Source organism: Lepidochelys kempii, chromosome 6, assembly GCF_965140265.1.
Source record: "Lepidochelys kempii isolate rLepKem1 chromosome 6, rLepKem1.hap2, whole genome shotgun sequence".
NCBI lineage: Eukaryota > Metazoa > Chordata > Testudines > Cheloniidae > Lepidochelys > Lepidochelys kempii.
In genome coordinates, this window is record NC_133261.1 from 87,733,735 (window position 1) to 87,755,198 (window position 21,464).

Below are 21,464 nucleotides of genomic sequence, written 5' to 3' on the forward strand. Positions count from 1 at the left end.
TTTTGAATTGCAGTTTGTGTATTCTTATTTTAAATTCTAGTTTCCATCCAAATGCAGCTTGACACAAATCACAAGTAAAAGTTAATCTAATAAATCAGAAATGTGCCATTCAAGATTTTCTAACAATTTTAAAAAATGCAAAAATTAAGAACCTCAATAAATGGGTTAGTCTTAAATAAATAGATATAGATGTAGTGTTTCCTCCTGGTTATCAAAAGGTATCAAATTTAGTGTAAAAGCTGCATGTTTTAGTCACTAATCAACAAGTTTTATTGGATACCAGGCAACAAGAATCAACCACTCTTTAGGAAAATAATTAAAACTACAAATGCAAAACAAGATTAAAAACAGATTATTTATATAAGGATTCCTGCTGGTTGATTCTGAATTAGTCAATTAAATCACTTTGATTTAAGTCAATCCATCCTGATTGGTGGGATTATTTATATAAGGGTTGCAAGATAGGAATTATATTTGCCATATTCCCAATAATCTTTTAACAGTTCCTTGGATAATATTGGTTTGTTTCCATTTTGCAGTATATCAGCAAGAACATATACTACAATTTATTTCTGGCAGTATAACTAAAGCTTATAAAGATACAATTCATGATCTTCCAGTAGTTTTCTCCTTCGCATTTTCATGATGGAAATCTTAATTAAATGATTTCAAAAACCACTATACACTGACATTTTTTTCCATGGGAATTTCAGTGCTTTTTTTAAAAAAAGCAAAGCTTGATTAGTAAATACAATATCTATAGACTTGTTACTCAGTTGCATGTATCTTCAAAACATCTTGAAATAAAATATGGGAATCCGATTCTGCATGGGAATCAGAAGTACATGGAAGTGGTACAAGTTGGAATTAGTCACATCACACTTATCACTCCAATTAAAGGGATGCCTCTAACATAGCAACATGCAGAAAAAAATGGTGAGTCAATGTATGTGGAGCAGGAAACACATGGAACAAGTGGAGTATACAAATTATACAGTTCTAAAAGCACTTTGAAGAGAGTCTGGTAAGACATCTTTTAAATCAAAACAGCTTCTTATTAAACATAGGGCTTCTCTATACAAACATTTAACTGGAGGCAAGTTGGGGTATGAATCTCCTCTGCATTAGCCCACTACACACTAAGGGCTAGTCTACACTGGCAACGTTAAAGTGCTAAACATTAAACAAAAACCACAAGGGGCGTGGACTATCTACACTGGTGCTTTACAGTGCTAAAACTTGCTGTGCTTGGTGGGTGAGGGTGTTCACACCCCTGAGTGAAAAAGCTGCAGTGCTGTAAAGTGACAGTGTAGACAAGCCCTAAGTGTCTGTTAGTGTCAGTTCATTTGTGTACTTTGATCTAGTCCTGTTTCAAAGTCCTTGATAGATCAAAATGCACTAGGGAACTGTTAGTGCATATCATCAGGGTCCATAAAGACAGACAGTGTATAGCAAGCTAGCGCGGGGTCAATTCACACAAACTCAGTACTGTATAGACAAGCCCTCTGCTTATGAAAGAGAAACTGACTAGAAGTAGCTTTGCCGCAAAGTCTACAAGTAACCGTAAGTGCACGGCTCCAGCTTCCTTTATTTTCAGAATCTACAGTATTAAAATATAGGCCATATTCTATTATTAGATGCACAGCATGCATTATTGTGTATCTTAAAATAAATCAAATGAACATGGATATTAGAAGATTTTTTAAACTACAGAGCATGTACCTAACTTTTATTATAAGATACTAGACCTAACACAAATCTTAAAATGAAGTGTTCCTTGTAATCAGGAGCTTGTCTCCTCAACTCAGTGCCCTGGAATAGTGTTTCACAGCCTTCTGAACATTCCAGCCCATTTGCAATTGAGATGATGGAAATGTAAACTGCCTTTCCAAGATAAAAATGCAAATCAATATTAAGACAACTGCCTATGAGGTGCTGTGAAATACATTAGCCAGTCTAGCTCAAAATTTTTAAATTATTTTAGTTTAAATAAGATGCGCTATATTACTATCAATAGTCAAGTAAGGGGAGTCTTATTACCAGGATTTGAGGTTTTCAAAATGAGTGAAGGTTGTATAGCAATATTTTTTTTTACAATAAATTGTACCAGATAATTCTGAAAGTTCACAAGGAAAAGTCTTGATTTTTTTCTCTGTCTAAATAGAGTAATAATAAAATTAAAAATATTTATTCTCCTTCCATATCATGATTTGGGGGTGGGGGGAGGGAGTAGAGGAGGCAGATAGATATGCCATACTTGCTGCTTTCATTGTATGCCTATTTTACCCTGACCTGTTGACTATTTGGGGCCACATTCTCACCTAAGATATGCATCAGTAAATATCTCACATCATTCACTATTGTTCTTGCAGACATGTGTAGTGATTAGTGGATTTTTCATGTTATGATATACCTCTAGGATTAGAATCTGCTGCTTAGGCTACGAATCCTGGACTCTAGCCCAACAAAGATTTTTCAACCCATATGCATACAAAGTTAAAAGGCCCTTTTTGAAAAAATACTTTACATAAGATCAGGCTAATAAATGTACACACTGCTTATCAGAGAAGCTGTGAATTTTACTCGAGTCAAACATACACAAAAATTTGGTGTGCAACTAATGGGTGCTGGCATGAGGATGGCTCAAAACAGAGGTGACACAGACGTACACAAAACATACAGATAGAAAAATAACCCCATCTTTTTCTTACCATAAAAATATTCGACATATACTTCCCCTACTCAAACATATAAGGAGTATATTACCAACAATCAAAGGAAATCTACTGTATATCAAAGACCAAACATCACGTCTAAGGACTGACTCCATTCCAAACCTAAATTCAGGTCTGTTTGCAGGGTCAATATAGAATTTAAAGAGGATCTGATAGCCAAATATTGTGTAGGAGAATATATATTCTACCCCTGGACACCAAGGTCTTACAATTACAACCATGGTCATAATCAATTTATGTTCTGTTTATTTCAAATAAGAAACCAAGCAATGCCTTCCTAGTGCTTTACGATATTAGCAATTGGTTAAGATCTTGGTCTCCCTCTCCTCACCTGATGAGAACTATGCTTATGAGGGAGAAGAAAATAAAGCACAGGATTAAAATATGGCAGGGTTCAATTAACTCACCAGAGCCAGCCTTACATATTTAGAGTGGGAAGGGGAACCTTGACGTTCTCAAACCAATTTATTGCTAATGCTACACATCACCACCAGCCGCAGAAGTCTTTAAAGTGAACTCTGGCTACTAAAAATCATTAACTCTCTGTATTTAAAAACTGAAGAAGGAAACTCATTACACATTTTACTTAATTTATTGTATGTCAAGTAGAACAGTAATAGTTTGATAAAGATGTGAATAGTTTGCAGAAAAATTTAGCTAATATCGGAGTAAAATTTTTTAAATTATCTGATTACTTATTCCAAACAATTGTAAATATATGAGAAAAATTTAGTAGCCAAAAGGATATTGGAGTATGTTACTGTAGATCACAAATAGACCATTTATCACTTCATAATTTTTTTTAAAACATAGGAATTTGGAGGGCTGGCTCTGGCACCTATTTTTGGTGTTTCCACCTTATAACTGTAATATTAATGCTAGGAAACTTGTGCACAGAAAATATATTCCCATGTAAGCATGGAGATTTATGATTTTTTTTTAAAACGGTTACATTAATAAAAAAAGTGTCCTGTTAAGATTCCTTCATGCAAAAGGATTGTTTGGGAGAGAAAAAACAAACAGATGATATGTTACAATGAGACTAAAATCAGATTCATTTGTTACTGATTAGGTCAATATATAGCTTAACCTGGATAAGTTTCAGTGATTTAGGAATGAAACCATACAACATCTACCTTTTGAAATGTTAATAATTAGAGACAGCAGAAATGTAACAGGATCTTTAATTTGGAATCACCTTGTTAAGGCACTTAAGGTTAACAGAAAACTCTCATACAAGGATAATCACAAATGAACTAGAGAGAGAGACAATAATTACATTTTAAAAATCTGAACCATAAGGAAGAATACTTAGTCAAACTAGAAGTGGTCAACTTATCAGCATGAGAGATAGGAAATGCATATTAGCGTTTGAATGCATGAGAAAGGCAGACATTTGAAGTTGTATTTAAGCTTTTTGTGGCAGAGATTGTGTCTTCCCACACATTTGCACAATGGATTCCCAGCCCTGATGGAGGCTTTAGGTGCTACCATTAAATAAATAATCAGAGAATCATAGAAATGTTGAGAGGTCATCTAGTCCAGTCCTGGTGCTAAGGTAGGACCAAGTATATGCTAACCATCTCTGGCAGGTGTTTAAGATGCTCTTAAAAACCTCTAACAGGGATTCCTACTCCAGTGCTCAACTACACTTTTAGTTAGAAAGTCTTTCCTAATATCTAACCTAAATCTCCTTTGCTGCAAATTAAGAACATTACTTCTTATCCTACCTTCACTGGACATGAGAAAAACTGATCACTGTCCTCTTTGTAACAGCCCTTAACATATCTGAAGACTTATCAGGTCCCCCTCAGATTTCTTTTCTCAAGATTAAACTAGTCCAATTTTTTTAAGCTTTCCTCATAGGTCACATTTTCTAAACTTTTTTTCTCCAATTTATCCACATCTTCCTTAAAAAGCGTGACACCCAAAACTGGACACAGTATTCCAGGTGAAGATTCATCAGTGCCAAGCAAAAAGGGACAACTATCTCCTGCATTTTAAATACAACACTCCTATTAATACACCCCAGAACGTTAACCTTTTTTACAACTGCATCACATTGTTGATTCATATGCAATTTGCAATCCACTATAACTCCTGGATCCTTTTCAGGAGTACATACTGTCATTCCCCATTTTGTAGTTAGGAAGAAAAATATTAAATGCACAAGTGTAGTACTTTGCACTTGCCTTTATTGAATTTCATCTCGTTGATTTCAGACCAACTCTCTAATTTGTCGAAGTCATTTTGAATTCTCATCCTGTCCTCCAAAGTGCTAGCAGACCCTTCCAGCTTGGTATCATCCACAAATTTTATAAGCATTTGCTTCACTCCATTATCAAAGTCTTCATTAATGAAAACACTGAATTGCACTGGACCCAGAACAGACCCCACTAATAATAAATAGCAGAAACTAATAGTGTTGTAAAAAGAAAAGGAGTACTTGTGGCACCGTAGAGACTAACCAATTTATTTGAGCATAAGCTTTCGTGAGCTTTCCAGAAATTCTGGAAGGTGAGAAATACTTTCTGAAAGTCTACGTCAATTATATATTCAACTGCTGACATGCATTCCCTGTGTCTCAAAATGTGTTAAAACATACCAGCTGTTAGGCAGTATCAGTAAAATTTCTTCTCTCACTGAATGAGGCTAACATCATTTACCATTATGGAGATATTGAAACAGCAACAGACATTTCTAAAAAAAAAACAATTTCTCTTTTGAATTTAAACAACTGCAATTTTCCTTCAAGCAATGGAGAAAAACAGAGATCACTTTAGGAGATAACCCATAATAAGTAAGTTTTTAGTCCAAGACATACAAACATGAATGAGACCTCCATTAAGTAATCCATCTAAAACACTGTCTAGCATGACTCATTTTTAAAACAGGAAAAAAAAATGTCTTCAAGGAATACAGTAGTGGCATTGATCACTGCAGGAAGTTAGCGTTGCACATGTTTGTGCCTATTTATAGTTACCAGAGGTTTTAGGATATGTCCAAGAAGACAAAACACTTCAAAATACTTCTAGCTGATTCACACACTTTACATGCCTCATTGCTCTACTTTGGAAATCCATTGCATATTTTGCACAAAATGTATCCAAATAGCATTACTTAGAGAGCCTCATACTAATCACCTATGCATATTATTCTTGACATGCCTACTCTTGTCATCACCTCTTTCTAACACATAAAACAACAGCAACAAAACTTTTTAGTACAGCTAAACTGTGCCTAAGCAATTGGGTAAAACATTAAGCATGAATACACCATTTGCATGATCTGTATTTGTTAAAAATCTATGTATAAGTTATGAAATGCTATTCACTTACCCCAAAAACCACCACATAAGATTGCATAATATATATTTACATACATTACTAATTACCACACACGAAACCTGTGTGGGAAAGTTCACTATGTAGATACAAAAATGTTCAGTTATGAATCCCCCTCCCACCCCCCCATCACATCTCATAGTTTGTACAGATACATACCAACTGTTTTCTGCCGTACTATGCTTCTTGCCTTTTCTGTCCCTGGAGATCCAGTCGTCGTAGCACTGCGCTGTCTCATTGGTGCCTGTCCAGGCTGATCACGGCTCCAACCTCTAGAAAAGGACTTATCGACAGATGATTTTTGGAACTCATGCCCAACTCCTGCAAAAAATATAAATTTTGAATCTATTCACTTAGTCACCTGAAATGTTCATATATTAAACGTTTGCAGTGGTCACCTTTTCGAATATTTTCCACTTAGCTTCAAATGTACAAAGTCAAAAACCAGGGACTGAGGTGAGGCTGACTGGCCTGTAATTCCCCAGATCCTCCTCCTTCCCTTTTGAGTTGACAGACACAGCTAATTAGACATACACTAGGGCCCACCTCCCTCTTTCCCCTCATCTCCTCCAGGACTCAATGCCTCACCTTCTCAGCTTGACCTATATAATTAAATTATATAATGCAGGATGTCTTACCTTTGCCTTTGTGCTTTTTCTGTTTCTGCTCACTTAATTTATCCAGTGGTAAGTCATTGAGGTCCAGGCTGTACAGGTTTCTAGCTAATACTTTTGTTAGTGTCTCCATAGTCAGTGACCACTCAGTGGCCAGCTCTTCCCAATATGTCAGTGATGACATTACAGACAGCAAATCATCCCAAAGCTCTCGAGAGATGTACACGTTTAGATTTGCTTTGATCCAGGCTACTATAAGAGTCTAAAAGAATAAGTAATTTAAGTGACAATAGTTGGCTTGTTAACATAAGCCAACAGAAGAGTATTCGAGCATCAGATTTTACTGTCTAAAACAAAAACAGAAATATCCATATAGCGTCCACAACGCACACACACATATACCCCCACCATCTCTACCTCACACAAATCTTACATGAATTTTCATGTGATGATTAAGCCTTAATGTTTTTGTTTTCACTCATAGTTGTGTGGTATGTTTGGTCATTTACCTGTGGAAACAAATTGGTTTGATAAAAGATTTCTTCAGATCTTAACATAGTTTAGTCTGGATTACATCCCATGCACTTCGTTTCTTTTCTTTTTTTTTTTTTTAAAAAGCAGCTGGAGATTCTCCAGACCCCGGAGAAGCAGTCAAAAGACCAACTTGGGGCTATCTACTTTGAATGCCTACTACTAGCCCTTTCCCATGAAACAATATTTTTTGCACAGGAAGGGCACTCCCTACAAGGGGAAAAGGTGGGACTGCAGTTTTCCAGCTAAGCACATGGCAAAAGGAGAAAGACTACTTAAGAAGGGTGTTTCTCTAAAGCAGGAGGGGCCTTACCATTGCCACATGAAAAACAGGATATGCAGGAAAGAAGCCATGAGGGACTTTGCCCTGCTGGAAATACTGGCAATCTTTGGATGCACAGAAGGGATGAGATCAGACTAGAGGGTATTTTCCCAAAGATCTGTAACTCTCAAATGCTTTAACAGTAACATGATTACAGTTCAGAAACTCCTTTCTTAAGCCTGTATTCCTTGTTTTCTTGCCATGTTGTCCCCAAAATGGGCTTCTAACTTAACCCGAGTGCCCACAGCATCAGTGGAACTCTGGGAAAGCATATGTAAATTAGTGGGGGGCTCAGGAGGTCTGAGGCATTTGGTTTAAGGGTTTAAGCTGGCTGAACAGCAGAGTCCCATGTCCCAACCCCAGCCTCACGTCCCCATCCCCGAGCCCCCAACCTGGCCCTCCCCACCGCTTGTCCTTCGGGGCCAGTCCCCGGAGCCCCAAGTAGCCTCTTTCCCTCCACTGTCCGCCTCCAATCACCTGCTTCTACCACATCCCGGCCTCCTACCATCTCCCCAGGGCTGCTATCTGGAGTCTCATTGGTCCCTCCCACTACCCAGAGCCTCCTTCCTGCCCCTCTACTGTCCCAGCCCCCAGAGGGGCATCGTACCTCTAGCTGATTAGAGTCCAACAGCTTCACCTCCTCAGTCCAAGCTCAAAAGTACTCTCACACATTCACACCTTGTTTTGCTGCCCAGATCCCAGCCCACACCCATTCCTCTCCCCCCACCCTCCCGGCCCATTTCTGCTAATTGGCTCCATTGGAGGCACAGAGGAATGGTTGGGGGGAGGGGAGGGGGAGGAGGAGCAATGCCAGCCTTGTGCATCCTGTTTTCAGTAAAGGAAAATAAGATCACCTTACTCTCTGGGCAGGGTGGGCATAGAGCCGGCAGGAAACCAGGGGGTTAGGGGAGGGGAGCTGGACCTTGACAAAAATAATTATCCCCAACTTAAACAAAGAGTTGTCAGCATGTTGTTATACAGAATAATGCTACTATTAGATGCAACTAGCCCTTTAACATGTAGTGGTCTCAATATTTAGGCAATATGCTTAATATTAAAAATTCTAGTCTCACAGATGAAAGAGAAACAAAGTGGGTGATGTAATATCTTTTATTAGACCAACTTCTGTTGGTGAGAGAGACAAGCTTTTGAACTCTCAGAGATCTTCTTCTGTCCTGAAGCTATGTAAGCTCAAATGCTTGTCTCTCTCACCAACAGAAGCTGGTCCAACAAAAGATACTACATCACCTACCTTGTCCCCAATACTCTGACCTACACAGCTACAATACCACTGCAGATGACAAACAAGTCAACTGCTTTTGTTGCAACCAGCCTCATAGCCAAAGTTAAACTCATATTAAAATTATATTTAATTGCCTGAAAAAGAGGTCCTGCAAGCCTTCCTGCTAAAGTGGAGTTCTTTCTTCCTTGATACTGCAGGAAAGCCTGGGATGGCATCTTCAGCACAGATTCTGTGACCCTGAGCAGCACAAGTAACATCTGCTCCCTGCAAAGCAATATTAAATTGAGTTACTTTTTCAGTATATATTTGGGCCGTGACACTTAATAAATGATCATTGTCTATGTTTCTCCGCTTACACAAACATATTTTTAAAAACACAGAAAGAGTAGGGTCAGAAACAGCCCAACATCGGTCTATTTTTAAAAAGTTTATCACTCCTGCCCCTTATTGCCTGTCTCTCTCCACTGCCACAACAAGGAACCCCTGCAGGATTCCCTTTCATATGTCATATAAGCCTTTCTACCTGCTCTCTCGAGGAAGCATGGCTCTCAGGAGTCCCAAATGGCAGCAAAGTTATTTTTAATTAGATCACTATTTCTGATCCTAACCTAAACTTTTTTTTTTAAAGCACCAAGTGAGAGTATTTGGCAGGGGACTGGTGTCATAACAGAAGATAACTTTCTAAATATACTCTACCAGGTCTAAAGGGGTGGCAAGAAAGAAATGTCTTCACAGTCACAACTGAATAACATTGGTTGAAGGTTTGTTTAAAGTTATATGAGGCCTGTGAAGGCATTACATTTAAAATTATCTATTGGAATTTGCTAGAAATTCCCATTTTGCTCCCAAGTCTCCACTGGATAGCAGAGAACCAAGTCTGACTACTTTTGTTTTTCCACATATGGATACATAGTGATGGCAGCCCTACTTACGAAGAACTCAGGAGACATCAGTAAGGGACAATGAAATTTAGATTACGACGAAAGAAGTTGGAAATTTAAAGATTTGCTGCTGCTCTCTGCTGCAGCAGACCATGGTGGCATTCAACTATTCCATTAGAACAAGGCGGCCGAGGGGGTGGGGGGGGGGAGAAGGGAGGAAAGAGAAGAGAAGAGAAAGAAGAGACGAGACTGACTGACTACAGAAATGGCTCAGCTTTGGAGCTGGGTTTTGCCCCATGTACCTGGTTCGTTAGAAAATAATAAACTGGTTAAAGCGTGGATGGATTTTTGCATAAGTTGCAGAATAAGTTGCAGACAGGGATCAGTATAGACCTTTAAACATTAAATTACTGAACTTGTATACACCCACTACCTTTAAGCTAGCCCTACTCCAACACAGATCTCTGAAAAGAATCTTCCTATAGCTTTCCTAGGTGGGTGGACAAGTACCCCTGGGTCACAGAGTGGGACAAAGTAGAACAAAAACAGGTCAATGCACCTCCCCCCCACAAAAACAAACTGAAGTGGTCACAGGTACCACCATGGGGGGATGAAGTGAGGGGGGGGGAGAAATACCCACAGACAGGAAGTGGTAGAATGGGCATTCAACCCCAACATCCCTCCTCCAAAAGTAGTAGAGCTTGGCTTCCCCAGCTCTTGGCTCTCAAGCACTATTCCCCCCAATGGGTAGTACAGAACCCAGCTTTTAATAGGGTTGAGGTCAGGAAAGGGGATGGCGATATTCACCACCCTCCCAAAAGCTGGTAAGACTGGTCCTGCCCTTGGAATAGAAGCCATCAGTGGCCACACAGGAGGCATATAGTTTATCTATTTCTTTCCTCTCCCCACATCCCAAATGAACATTCAGCACTGGCCACTCAGAAAAGGTGCCTGTCTATGACCCTTTCAGTAGCTCTGGAGAAACGACAATTGCAGCTGCTGATCTTTGCCTCACAGGTCCACTGACCATCACTGATGCTGTCTTTTAGTGCTGAGGGTGTCTATTTCTATCCCTTCCACTAAGCAATCCCCTTCCAGCTAGGATGGAGGTGTCCACGTGTGCCTGTTGTAAGAGTTATCTAGATTTATTTAAAGGGTTTTTTTTTGCAGGGGGAAGGCAGGAGGTGGTCCATGTGTACTTTATACCCCCAACTCCATCAAAATGATACTTTAAAGTAAACCTGGATACTCATCACTCTTAAAAAGACTGACTAATTGAGAGAAATTGACTCACTTAGTAGAAACCATCCCATTGGACTTCCTGGGTATTAAAAAGTTTTTAAAATATTTGGTCCAGTTCATTAAAAATCTTAAAGATAAAAGCATAAGCTTTTTTACCAAGTTTTCTTGTCCATTGTTACTTGCACCACCATGTGACGGTAGATATTAAGAATGCGTTTACACATATCAGTGTGTTCATCCAAAAGAGTTTTAATTTCATTTGAAGGCTCAAGAAGGAATATATTTGAAGAGTTTATTATAAAAACCTATAAACAAAAGAAGTGGCAATTAAAATTATTAGCCTGAGAAGCTAGCCAGTTTTAGCTCTGATTAAAACAACCCTACAGATAACTGTAGAAAATAAAAGTAAAGTAGTGATGTAAATTTCCATAGGTACATCACTGGTTTATCCGGCTTTAATGAGTGACAAATTCAAGAATAAAATTGGTTTAAGTTTCAGTTTAGCAGAAGAGAGAATTTTTCATGTTTTCTATATAACATTTGTACAAGTTTCTAAAGATATATTATATGGAGAATTACTCAAGGCTGTGTTAAAACTGGAGAACATCCAACAGCATAAATCCACTGCTGTCCTCTGTAACACTACAACCACAAAGTAACATTTGATAAAACCACGATAGTGTATCTATATATACACACACGCTGTGCCTGACAATGACTGTGGAATTTCTATATTTTGGGACTTGAATTTTTATCCCACAGCGTGTAGCACGGCTTGCTAAGAGTAGGGTATCTGGGATATTTACCAAAGAGGCTGCCCTCACACTTAGCTATACAAAACTCCCAGAATGCTGCTCTCTCAAGATTCCAACACCCTAGTCCATACTGCCACAATGAACTCTACGTATCAGAGTTAGCCATGTACAGTTATCCATTTCCTTACAGAATTTAAGGTATCAAACAAGTCTTGCTTAGCATTAAAAAAAACAAACACACAAAACAGCAATGGGGACAATTTAGAAGAACAAAGAAAGGTGATTGCAATCTTTGAATCATCATGTATGAGATAATGCTCCAAGATGAGCATCCTGACATTAATGTCTGCTGTGCTTGGGTCCTGGTCAAACTTGCCCAAGCCGAGTGCCAATGTTGAGACTTGGTCCAGTCTCGAGTGGTGGCAGGACTGCGCTGAGAATCTAAAATGAGTGGGTGAAAATCTTTCAGATAAAGACACACCTTTTGTTCTTTCTGTATGCAACTTAGCCTAATAGGACAGCTAGAATCTCAGTGAGCATGAGAATAGCTATACACATTTTGGAGACTGGCCACAAATAAAGATTAAAGACCACTGGAACACATACGTGTGCAAATGTCTTGGAGAGACTATTGCATTCAGGGTAAGCAATGAAATATATATAATCCTAGAGAGGCCTCTTATTGCTAGTAAGCATTCCTCTAAGGTAAGAAGTGTTTGTAGATAGGCTTCCCAGCTGAAATGGATCTACTGATGGAACTCTACTGCCCATTCTCCATCTACTAGACAAAGCACCAAGCAAATCAACCAGAAAGGGTACTAAATCTACTATGTTGTAAGCATTCGTTGATCACAAATGTGATGTCCTGGGTATTTACTTTAGCTGGCCTGCTAAAGCGCATTATGTTTAGAGCTTCAGGAACTCCAGCTTGTACCAGATGGGACACTATTTTTATCATGCACACCAAAAATTAGAGTGCAACTACAGGGATTCTTGGGACTCTGCCTATTCTTTGCTTCCTGGGTAATGAAATTATACCTGGATTATCCCAGGAGCAAGACATTGCTTTAAATACTGCCTCCAAAAGAGTTGAATATGCCTCTATGAGGCTGAAGGGGAGATAAGACATCTTTTGAAATGTTATATTGTATGTCCCAATGCCATTTTGGGATGCTGTAGTTTATACAACAACTATATGACAAAAATGGGGAAGTTTTCCCCACAGACAGAACAATTTGGAGACAAAGTTAATATATCTCAGCATCCTCCAATTACTGATATACAGGAGACCATGTCAGGAAAGCTAACAATGCAAAAAGTGTTCTCTGCCAATACAGCGGCAAATGGGAAACAGAAAAGAAAAATAACTAATCAAGTCTCAACAGCTGTAGGCTACAAACTGATCTGTGCACTGACTTTGAATATCTACCTCTTGGATATGGATAATGCTCAAACTGATTAAGTATGGGAGTGTTCTCTCCCCCCCCCCCCTTTTTTTTTTAAAGCAACTATAATTTTTGACTAATTTGTCTGTTTCAAATTCGAAGACAAAACATTTCAGGTATAAATGTCTTTATTTCTCATTCTTTAGGAAACCATGAAACATATGGTATGTTGTAAAATACAGCTTTTAATAAACAATCACACCCCAACTGAAAATAATATAGTTTGTAAGACTGACTGTACGTTTGGTTAGCGTCTGAGTTACTACACTGAGGAAAACCATAGGTTTAGGGCCTGATCCAGGGCTCATTTAAGTCAACGGGAATTCTTCCATTGATTTCAATAGGCATTCAACCAGGTCACTGGGGACAGTGTTAGTAAGAAAGAGTACAGAGTAGGATAACAGGTAGGACAAGAACAATGTGGAGGTTAAAGGAACCTCTACTAGAATGAATGATTCCAGAGTGAGGTTGGTGGACACTACATTAATACTCCAGTGTAAGTTCTCACTCTTCCTTTTTCATGGTGGGAATAGAGGCCTCAAATATTTGCCTCAGAAGTTGAGTCTGGCTTTCTGATTCTTCGGATTTGCATCTTTTGGCCTATACACACATGAAGTCATTGGTTATATATCTGCAGTTTTATTTTTTTGTCTGCTTTGGGTATCTGCAGCTCAATATTTAGTCCTTTGCCGGCTTTTTCCTCTTCAAGTTTTAGAAGGGGATCTGGTAATTTTCCTTTTCTGTTCCACTGAAATGCAAGCAGCTGCAACGGAAGGGGGCTCTCAGCACCTTCTAGACTCAGCATGGCAGCTGTGCCTTCCTGGCCTGTGGAAGAAGCAGAGCAGAGATTAGTTGTATTTGGCAGCAGGAATTTATTCCTGTTGCAGGACTGGAATGCTGCTGTGTGCTGGACTTGAAAGAATGTAGAGTTCCCACTGTTAAGATCAGCCTCAGGAAGTCACTGGTAAAATACTATGTATTCTAAAGAATGTGCGCCATTAGTTTCAGAAATGTTTATTCTTGCTTAGTGCTTTTAGAAGCAAATAGTAAGGAACTGAACAAATAATCACCATAAATATACTTTTCCAAAATTTCTAACGCTTTGTATGTTTCTGCCCTTGAATGTTGTCTTTATTATAAGGAGAAAGAACAGAGGGTGAATATCCGTACTAAATAATTGTCCTTATCCTGCCTGCAAATGAGGAATTCTGGGCTTCATGTACCAACTACTTTATTACTGCTTGGGACTTTGGTCCCCAATAAAACAAAGCCTTAAATCAATCTGGTGTTCTATTTGGCTTTAATAAGTTTACATAAGAGACTGTGTTAAATGGGCACGATTGCTATTTAGCTCCTTATGATAATAAGCTACACTGACAACTAGAAGCTTATAGAAAAAAGCAAATTTGGTTGCAAAGGCAGCAGGAATGGGAGTCTGGTTATGCCACATTAACTTGGGGGGTTTTGGGCAGAGAACGAAGCAGCACCAGAGATATTCTAGGCTCCATTTGCAGCTTTGTTCATCTCTGGGAAATGGTAAGCTTACTTTTTTACTGGCAGCTATCATTGTCTTTATAACATCAGCATCTTACAATGCTGACTCAATAAACCCCCTTCTATTTTCAAGCACACACCAGAAATAAGATTCAGTAAATGTAGAGAGAGCACAATACCTTGCATGAATATCTGCCTCTTGATTGCTCTGGTTTGTCTCCTCTGCCAGCTGTGCTTCATGCGGTAAGATACGTTGTTCTGGACTCAAAGCATATTCATCTTACTCACTTGTCGAGGTGGCTCTGATAAACTGAGGAGGCTTGATCAGTGGCCTGGCCTGGGCCAAGAATAATGTACATCACATCAAAAAAAAGGGCAGGTTATTCGTGCTGAACCAATACTACTGTTTTTGTCTCAGGACTTACTATACCAGAGGCTTTAATGTTCTCCCAACAATGCTTAGCATTTCATCCAATCCACAGTTTAGCTAATCTCTGACACTGTGTTGTAAATTTCCTTGTTGTTGTCAAAGAGAACTCAATCTGGATGCAGTTATCACTTCAGATCTTGATGATAGCATCACAGAAACGTAGTGGAAGGGACCTCGAGAGGGCACCTAGTCGATCCCGCTGCACTGAAGCGGGACCAAGTAAACCTAGGCCATTCCTGAGAGGTGTCTGTCCAACCTGTTAAAAACCTCCAATGATGGATTCCATACAACCTTCCTTGGAAGCCTATTCCAGAGCTTAAATTACCGTTATAGTTGGAAAGCGTTTCCTAATATCTAACACAAACCTCCTTTGCTTCAGATTAAGCCCATTACTTCTTGTCCTACCTTCAGCGGACACAGAACAATTGATCACTACCCCCTTTACAACAGCCCTTAACATATCTTGTTTTCTCAAGATTAAACATGCCACTTTTTTTTAAAAAAAACCTTTCCTCATAGGTCAGATTTTCTAAACCTTTTACCATTTTTGTTGCTCTCCTCTGGACTCTCACCAGTTTATCCTCATCTTTCCTAAACTGTGGCACCCAGAACTGGACGCAGTATTCTAGCTGAGGCCTCAGAAATGCAGAGTAGAAAGGGAAAATTACCTCGTGTCTGGCATATGACATACCAGTTAATACATCCCAGAATAATATTAGCCTTTTTTTGAAACTCCGTCACATTGTTGATTCTTTCAATTTGTGATCCACTATAACCCCCAAATCCTTTTCAGCACCACTACCACGTAGCTAGTTATTCCCCATTTTGTGCTTTATTATTTGTATTTCTGTAGCACTTACATGCTTTAGTCATGGGCCACGACCCTCCTGCAGCATTGTAAGAGGGAAGGGTGTGACCACAGGAACCCTTCAGTGGCCACTGGCAGAGCCCCCCCACTTCCCCCCCCCATACTGTAACTTACATCAGGCCTGACGCACATTGCCCCAACACACTGTTGTCACTATCTCTCTCTCTCAAAGGTGTCATCTAAGGTATCATATGTGAACTGCAACATGCTGGTTCTGAAAATAATTGTGTGATGTATGCATAGATCGTGTACAAAGAGTTGTAGATGTGTGCTGGAAATACGATTTTAAAACTTATTTGGGAGGCACAGCATGAACCCAGACTTGTGCGTTTACCTACGTGATTGGTTTGGTTACAGGCAAAAGGACAACAAATACATTTACAAATAAAGTAAACAGACATCAAGCTAAACAAGTGGGGGAGAAGGCTATTTAACAACCATGTTGGGGGAAAGAATCTGCACCCCAAGAGACCTTTCTGAGATTGACAATGGACTTTGAAGTACTAAAAAGGGGAAGCAAAGAGACAGTTTAGTTACCCTTCACCTAAAGGTAGATAGGGTACAGCACCTGTTGTGTCTATTAAATCCGATCCTTTTGGCCTGGAAGGCAAGAGTTGGTGGAAACTTTACTGTAAGCGAGAAACTTGTTTACACAAAGATTGTAACTTGCTGAAATTAAGTTTTAGACACTAGAAAGTGTTGTTTGCTTTGTAACCATACTTGCCTTCTACTCATATTCAGTATCACTTCAACCTTTGTTTTTTTAATCAACTGATTCTTGTTTTATTACAAAACTATCTCTGTGCGGTGTATTAAACTGGAAGGTGAGTCCTCAGCGAGCTATACAGGCTGGTGTGTACATTCCCTGTTTGGAGGCAGTGAACTACATTTCTGTGAATGTCCATGTGATGTTGCACTCCATATGTTTATGGAAATATGCTTATGAGTGTAAATATAATGTAACTGGAATGCGCTTTATGCAAAAGGTCTCTAAGGTATCATTACAAAGCTTATAATCTACTGAGTGTGTTCATCCTATTTGTATGAATATCATTCTTGTATCTGAAGCTAGAAATATGAAGTATTACTCTGAAGTCTTATTGTAACTATGCAAAGTGTGGGCCATTAATGGAGCTTGGAATCTTGATGGCTCCCATTAACTAGGACAATTGGTGGTAAATGGCTGTGTTTACTTGTAAGCCTTCCTGTATACTTGTGTGCCAGCCAGTGGGTAATGAAGTCTCAAGGACATGTGGGGAACATGTCACAGGATACTGAAATACATCTTAAACCTTGTGCTTTTCTATTTAGAAGGAAGGGTGGGAACCCAGAGAGAGAGACAAAGGATTCCTACCTTGTGCCAAAGATATAAAAGGGGGTGGAACAGAACAAAGGGGGCCAATCATGAGAAATCCCCTAGTTATCACCTGAGCTGGAACTGACAAGGACTGTATCAGGGGAAAGGACTGGGCCCAGGCTAAGGAGTCTAGTCTGTGACAGAAGCTTATTGGAACATCTCTGAGGGTGATATTTACCTGTATTCAGTTTCTTAAACATATTAGGCTTAGACTTGCGTGTTGTGTTTTATTTTGCTTGGTAACTTACTTTGTTCTGTCTGCTATTACCTGAAACCACTTGAATCCTGCTTTTTATACTTCATAAAATCCCTTTTGTTTATTAACAAACCCAGAGTAAGTGATTAATACCTGGGCAAGCAAACAGCTGTGCATCTCTCTCTATCAGTGTTATAGAGGGCGGACAATTTATTTGTTTACCCTATATAAGCTTTATACAGAATAAAACTTATTTATTTGGGGTTTGGATCCCATTGGCAACTGGGTGTCTGAGTGCTGGAGACAGGAGCACTTGCTGAGCTGTTTTCAGTTTAGTCTGCAGCTTTGGGGGTGTGGTTCAGACTCTGGATCTGTGTTGCAGCAGGCTTGCATATCTGGCTCAACAAGACAGGGTTCTGGAGTCCCAAGCTGGCAAAGAAAATGTGCTCAGAGGTAGTTTCAGCACATCAGGGGACAGTCCCAAAGGGGTCTCTGTGACCAAACCGAATGTACTAGTACATTCCCTAGTAAAGCTCACAGTCCAGTGAGGAGGGACTGGACACTGCAGAGGAACATCTCTGGGTAACTCAGGAGTTGGATTCACAGATTGTTATCTGTGAGGCAAGATTTGGACTAAGAGTCCTGAAGAGTTTGCTGGCAAGGCAGACAAGCTAATGTCTCATGGAGCTCATACCTCGTTTGGGAGCAGCAAAATACCTCACTTGTTGAGGCTGAGAGGAGTTACACAGGGGTTCAAAATTCAGGGTACCCCAAGCAGGAGGTCACACATCTGTCTACACATTCTACATTACAGGAACAGTTTTTCTTAAAATCCTCTTGGGTGTCTTTGTTAACTATTTGTACTACCGTAGTGCCTAGAAGCTGTAATCATAGACCAGGACGCCATTGCAGTAGGCATTGTACAAACACAGTAGTGGCCCATGTGAAAGGTTAATGGGGTGGAGGGAGGAGCAAATGCACATCTCTGCTGCTACTATTGTTTGGTTGGATTCTGACAGAAGTGCATAGGATAAAACAGTAAAGGCTAGCTTCATGCCAGAACAGCCTAGCCTGCTACTCACTAAGGCCTTGTCTACACTACAGCAGTACAGCTATGGCACTGCAGCTGTGCCACAGTAGCATCATAGTGTAGACACTTCCTACAGCAATGGCAGGGGTGTTTCTGTCAATGTAGTTAATTCACCTCTCCAAGAGGTGGTAGCTAGGTTGAAAGAAGAATGCTACCATTGACCTTGCCATGTTTACACTGAAGGGATTAGGTCAACCTAACAATGGGACTCAAGGTGCAAAAAATGCCGAGTGACATCAATTTAATTTTTAAGTGCAGACCCAGGCCTGAGTATCTGTGTGGACACTGCTGCCACACTCTACTCCTGTTTCAAAGAGGGGTAGCTCTTGGGCACTGTTCATGAATGGCAGCAAGGTCTATTCAGACAATTTGCATAGACAAGCCCGATGAGACTTGCAGTCTCCTCCCTGCAAAAGTTTCCCGGTAACAGCCAAGAACAGCAGCCTCTATGTCTGCTAGGGAGAAAGCATCCCTATTCCCTAGTACATCACATAAGCAGAGACTCACTAGACTCAGCTATCATATAGCCTACAATTTCAAAAAACTTATGCTCAGGTTGCCTGCTGAGCTCAGGAAAGCTCAAGGATTTTTTCATTCAACTTAAAGAATGGGGTTTTTTTGCTCAACAACTAAAAAGTGACTAAGCATGCTCAGTGATCATCTAAGTGCTAATACAGTACTACTAAGACCTGTGCTCATAAACAACATTATGCACATGAATAATCTCATGGTCAGACTCCAATGTACACTGAACACACTCAAAAAAAAAAAATTCAAGGTAAAAAAAAAAAATCTCCAGTGTCTTATAATACAAGAACAAGGCATTTTGCTCAAAATGTCCAAAATAACTGACCTCAGTGCTGAGACCAGTTATAGAAAATTTCAACTCCAAAAGCAGAATTTTCAGGAAGTTACAAATAAATGGGGGGAAAAAAAATAAGGCTATACAAACAACTCCAGCTAATCTTTACTACAGCATTTGCAACTTATTCAATACTAGTGTTGTGAGTTATTTCCAATTAAAATGCACCCATGCAAAGTTCCACAAATCCTCGTATTTGATAAACACCTAATTACATTTTAAAATGTAAATAAACTGTTAATACAATATGATTTAAATAAGTTAGGAAGATCTAATAAGTGTTTATCTCCAGCTATAAAATTAAGCCACCACATGTATTCTAATATAGATAAAATTTCATAAAGTAAACAGGAGAGCACTCATCATCAATTCATAAAAAACCAAACAAACCAAACAAACAGCGTGGATTAGTTTAGATAATTTTTTCTGTAACACCCTATAGAACAGAGTACACTTTCGGATGTAGTAATGAAGGTATGAAATAAAGATTTTTTTTTCATTGTGTGAGCCAACAGTAGTAAATGCAGTCCTGTTATACTATACGTTAAATTATGTCAAAAATGGAGAAAGAATGCAGGAAGTCACTAAGAACACAGTAAACTATCATTATAGCTTTATTATCCATCCCCTTAATTAAATCTACAATCATTTAGCAAAGCTGAGATGTTATGGAATAGCAGACTCATTCTGTAATCATGTTTCGTTTTATCCATTAACATTTTATTTACACAATATTAAAGAAAACAAGTTAAACATGAAAGAATAAAATTGAGGTGGGAAGAGGAGTGCATTCCATACCTGTAACACTGATTGTACTCCGGCTCGTATATTTTGCTCAGTGATATCTATTTCAGATGTTTTATGGGAAGCATCTTGGTAGCAGCCATCTCTTGTCCAACTTGAATTTCGAACATGACCAGAGTTTGTTATTTTTTCCTGAAGCATAAAAATATTTTGTTTCTTAAACTCCCAGAGAAAAAACACATGAGAATTAGGTTTTTGGCCCCCCCCCCTTTTTTTTTTTTTTAAATAAAGGAGAAAATAAGAGCTGAAAATGACAACTGAAAGAGCAGCCTCCCTCCCAGAGACTGAGAAATGGAAGAAGAAGGTGTATGTCTAGGCACCTTAAAAAAAGGATACAATTTAAAGTCTTAGAACAAATATTCAAAATAATAGGGGGGAAATTAATTGCTACTTTGTCTCATTCTGCGTGGAACACTTTTCGTATAGTGCAAGGATATAGTGCATAAGCCATCTCCCTAAGGTAGTTTATAGTTCATTGCTAACTAATAAGTATGGATACAATTTTGTCACAGTAAAAATTATGCAAAATGTACAGAGCAATCATGGTAAAAAAGTACAAAATCAGGGTATGCCCAAGCCAGAGCCAAAGAAGTCTCTGAATCCGTGACCAAATCACATTCTTACTAATAAGCCATATTAGAGAGTACACTAGACTACTAATGCAGTCGTAGTCCTCAGTGTCCTGCTCCTTCTTGTACTGAAGTCATTGGGGAATTTTGCAGTTGACTTAAAATGTGCAATGTCAGGCCTCAAGGGCATTTGCCTTTCACCCTGTGCATCTAAGGTATATTTTATATTATATAAAACCAATGAAAACGCTTACAGCTATTCTGAAGGAAATTGAAAAAAATAACCACCGCATTTAAAGATGGTAAAGGTCTGCCTATTAGAGAAAAACTCAATTTTGTTTTGGTCCCCAAACTGAGGCATTTTCTCTTAGGAAGCTCTTGGTAGGAGAATACACAGTGTCAAGTTCTAAATATATACATAATCACTAACATTAAATTACACTATTATAAATTTAGAGTAGGATTAGGTTTTCAAAAGGCATATGAGCAGTTAGGTGCCTGGCTTCCCATTGAAAGTTAATGGGACTGTCTGTGACTTTGAAAATCTCCCCCTTAAAATTTAATTTAAAATAGGATTTTTCTGTATTTGGTTCATTTCATTTAATGCCAGCCCCTAGAAGTCAGTTACTGCTGGGTTAAATATTTTTTCTGGTCATTTGCATAAACAATCTGAACAGAGAAC

At 39.0% G+C, this 21,464-nt stretch overlaps 1 protein-coding gene across 16 annotated transcripts in view; it reads right to left on the bottom strand.

Annotated features, from left to right (window-relative positions):
- The window catches only part of RALGAPA1 (Ral GTPase activating protein catalytic subunit alpha 1), a 231,449-nt gene that overhangs the window by 170,854 nt on the left and 39,131 nt on the right, over positions 1-21,464 (bottom strand). For all 16 annotated transcript variants that reach the window (XR_012159487.1, XM_073349047.1, XM_073349045.1 and 13 more), the window contains 5 exons: positions 20,208-20,345; positions 11,069-11,217; positions 8,924-9,053; positions 6,718-6,955; positions 6,239-6,400 (listed from right to left, as the gene is read on the bottom strand). Coding sequence is in view for 15 of the 16 variants with exons in the window: in XM_073349047.1 (XP_073205148.1) it covers positions 6,239-6,400; positions 6,718-6,955; positions 8,924-9,053; positions 11,069-11,217; positions 20,208-20,345 (817 nt within the window). In the remaining variant the exon portion in view is untranslated. The remainder of the gene's footprint in view (positions 1-6,238; positions 6,401-6,717; positions 6,956-8,923; positions 9,054-11,068; positions 11,218-20,207; positions 20,346-21,464) is intronic.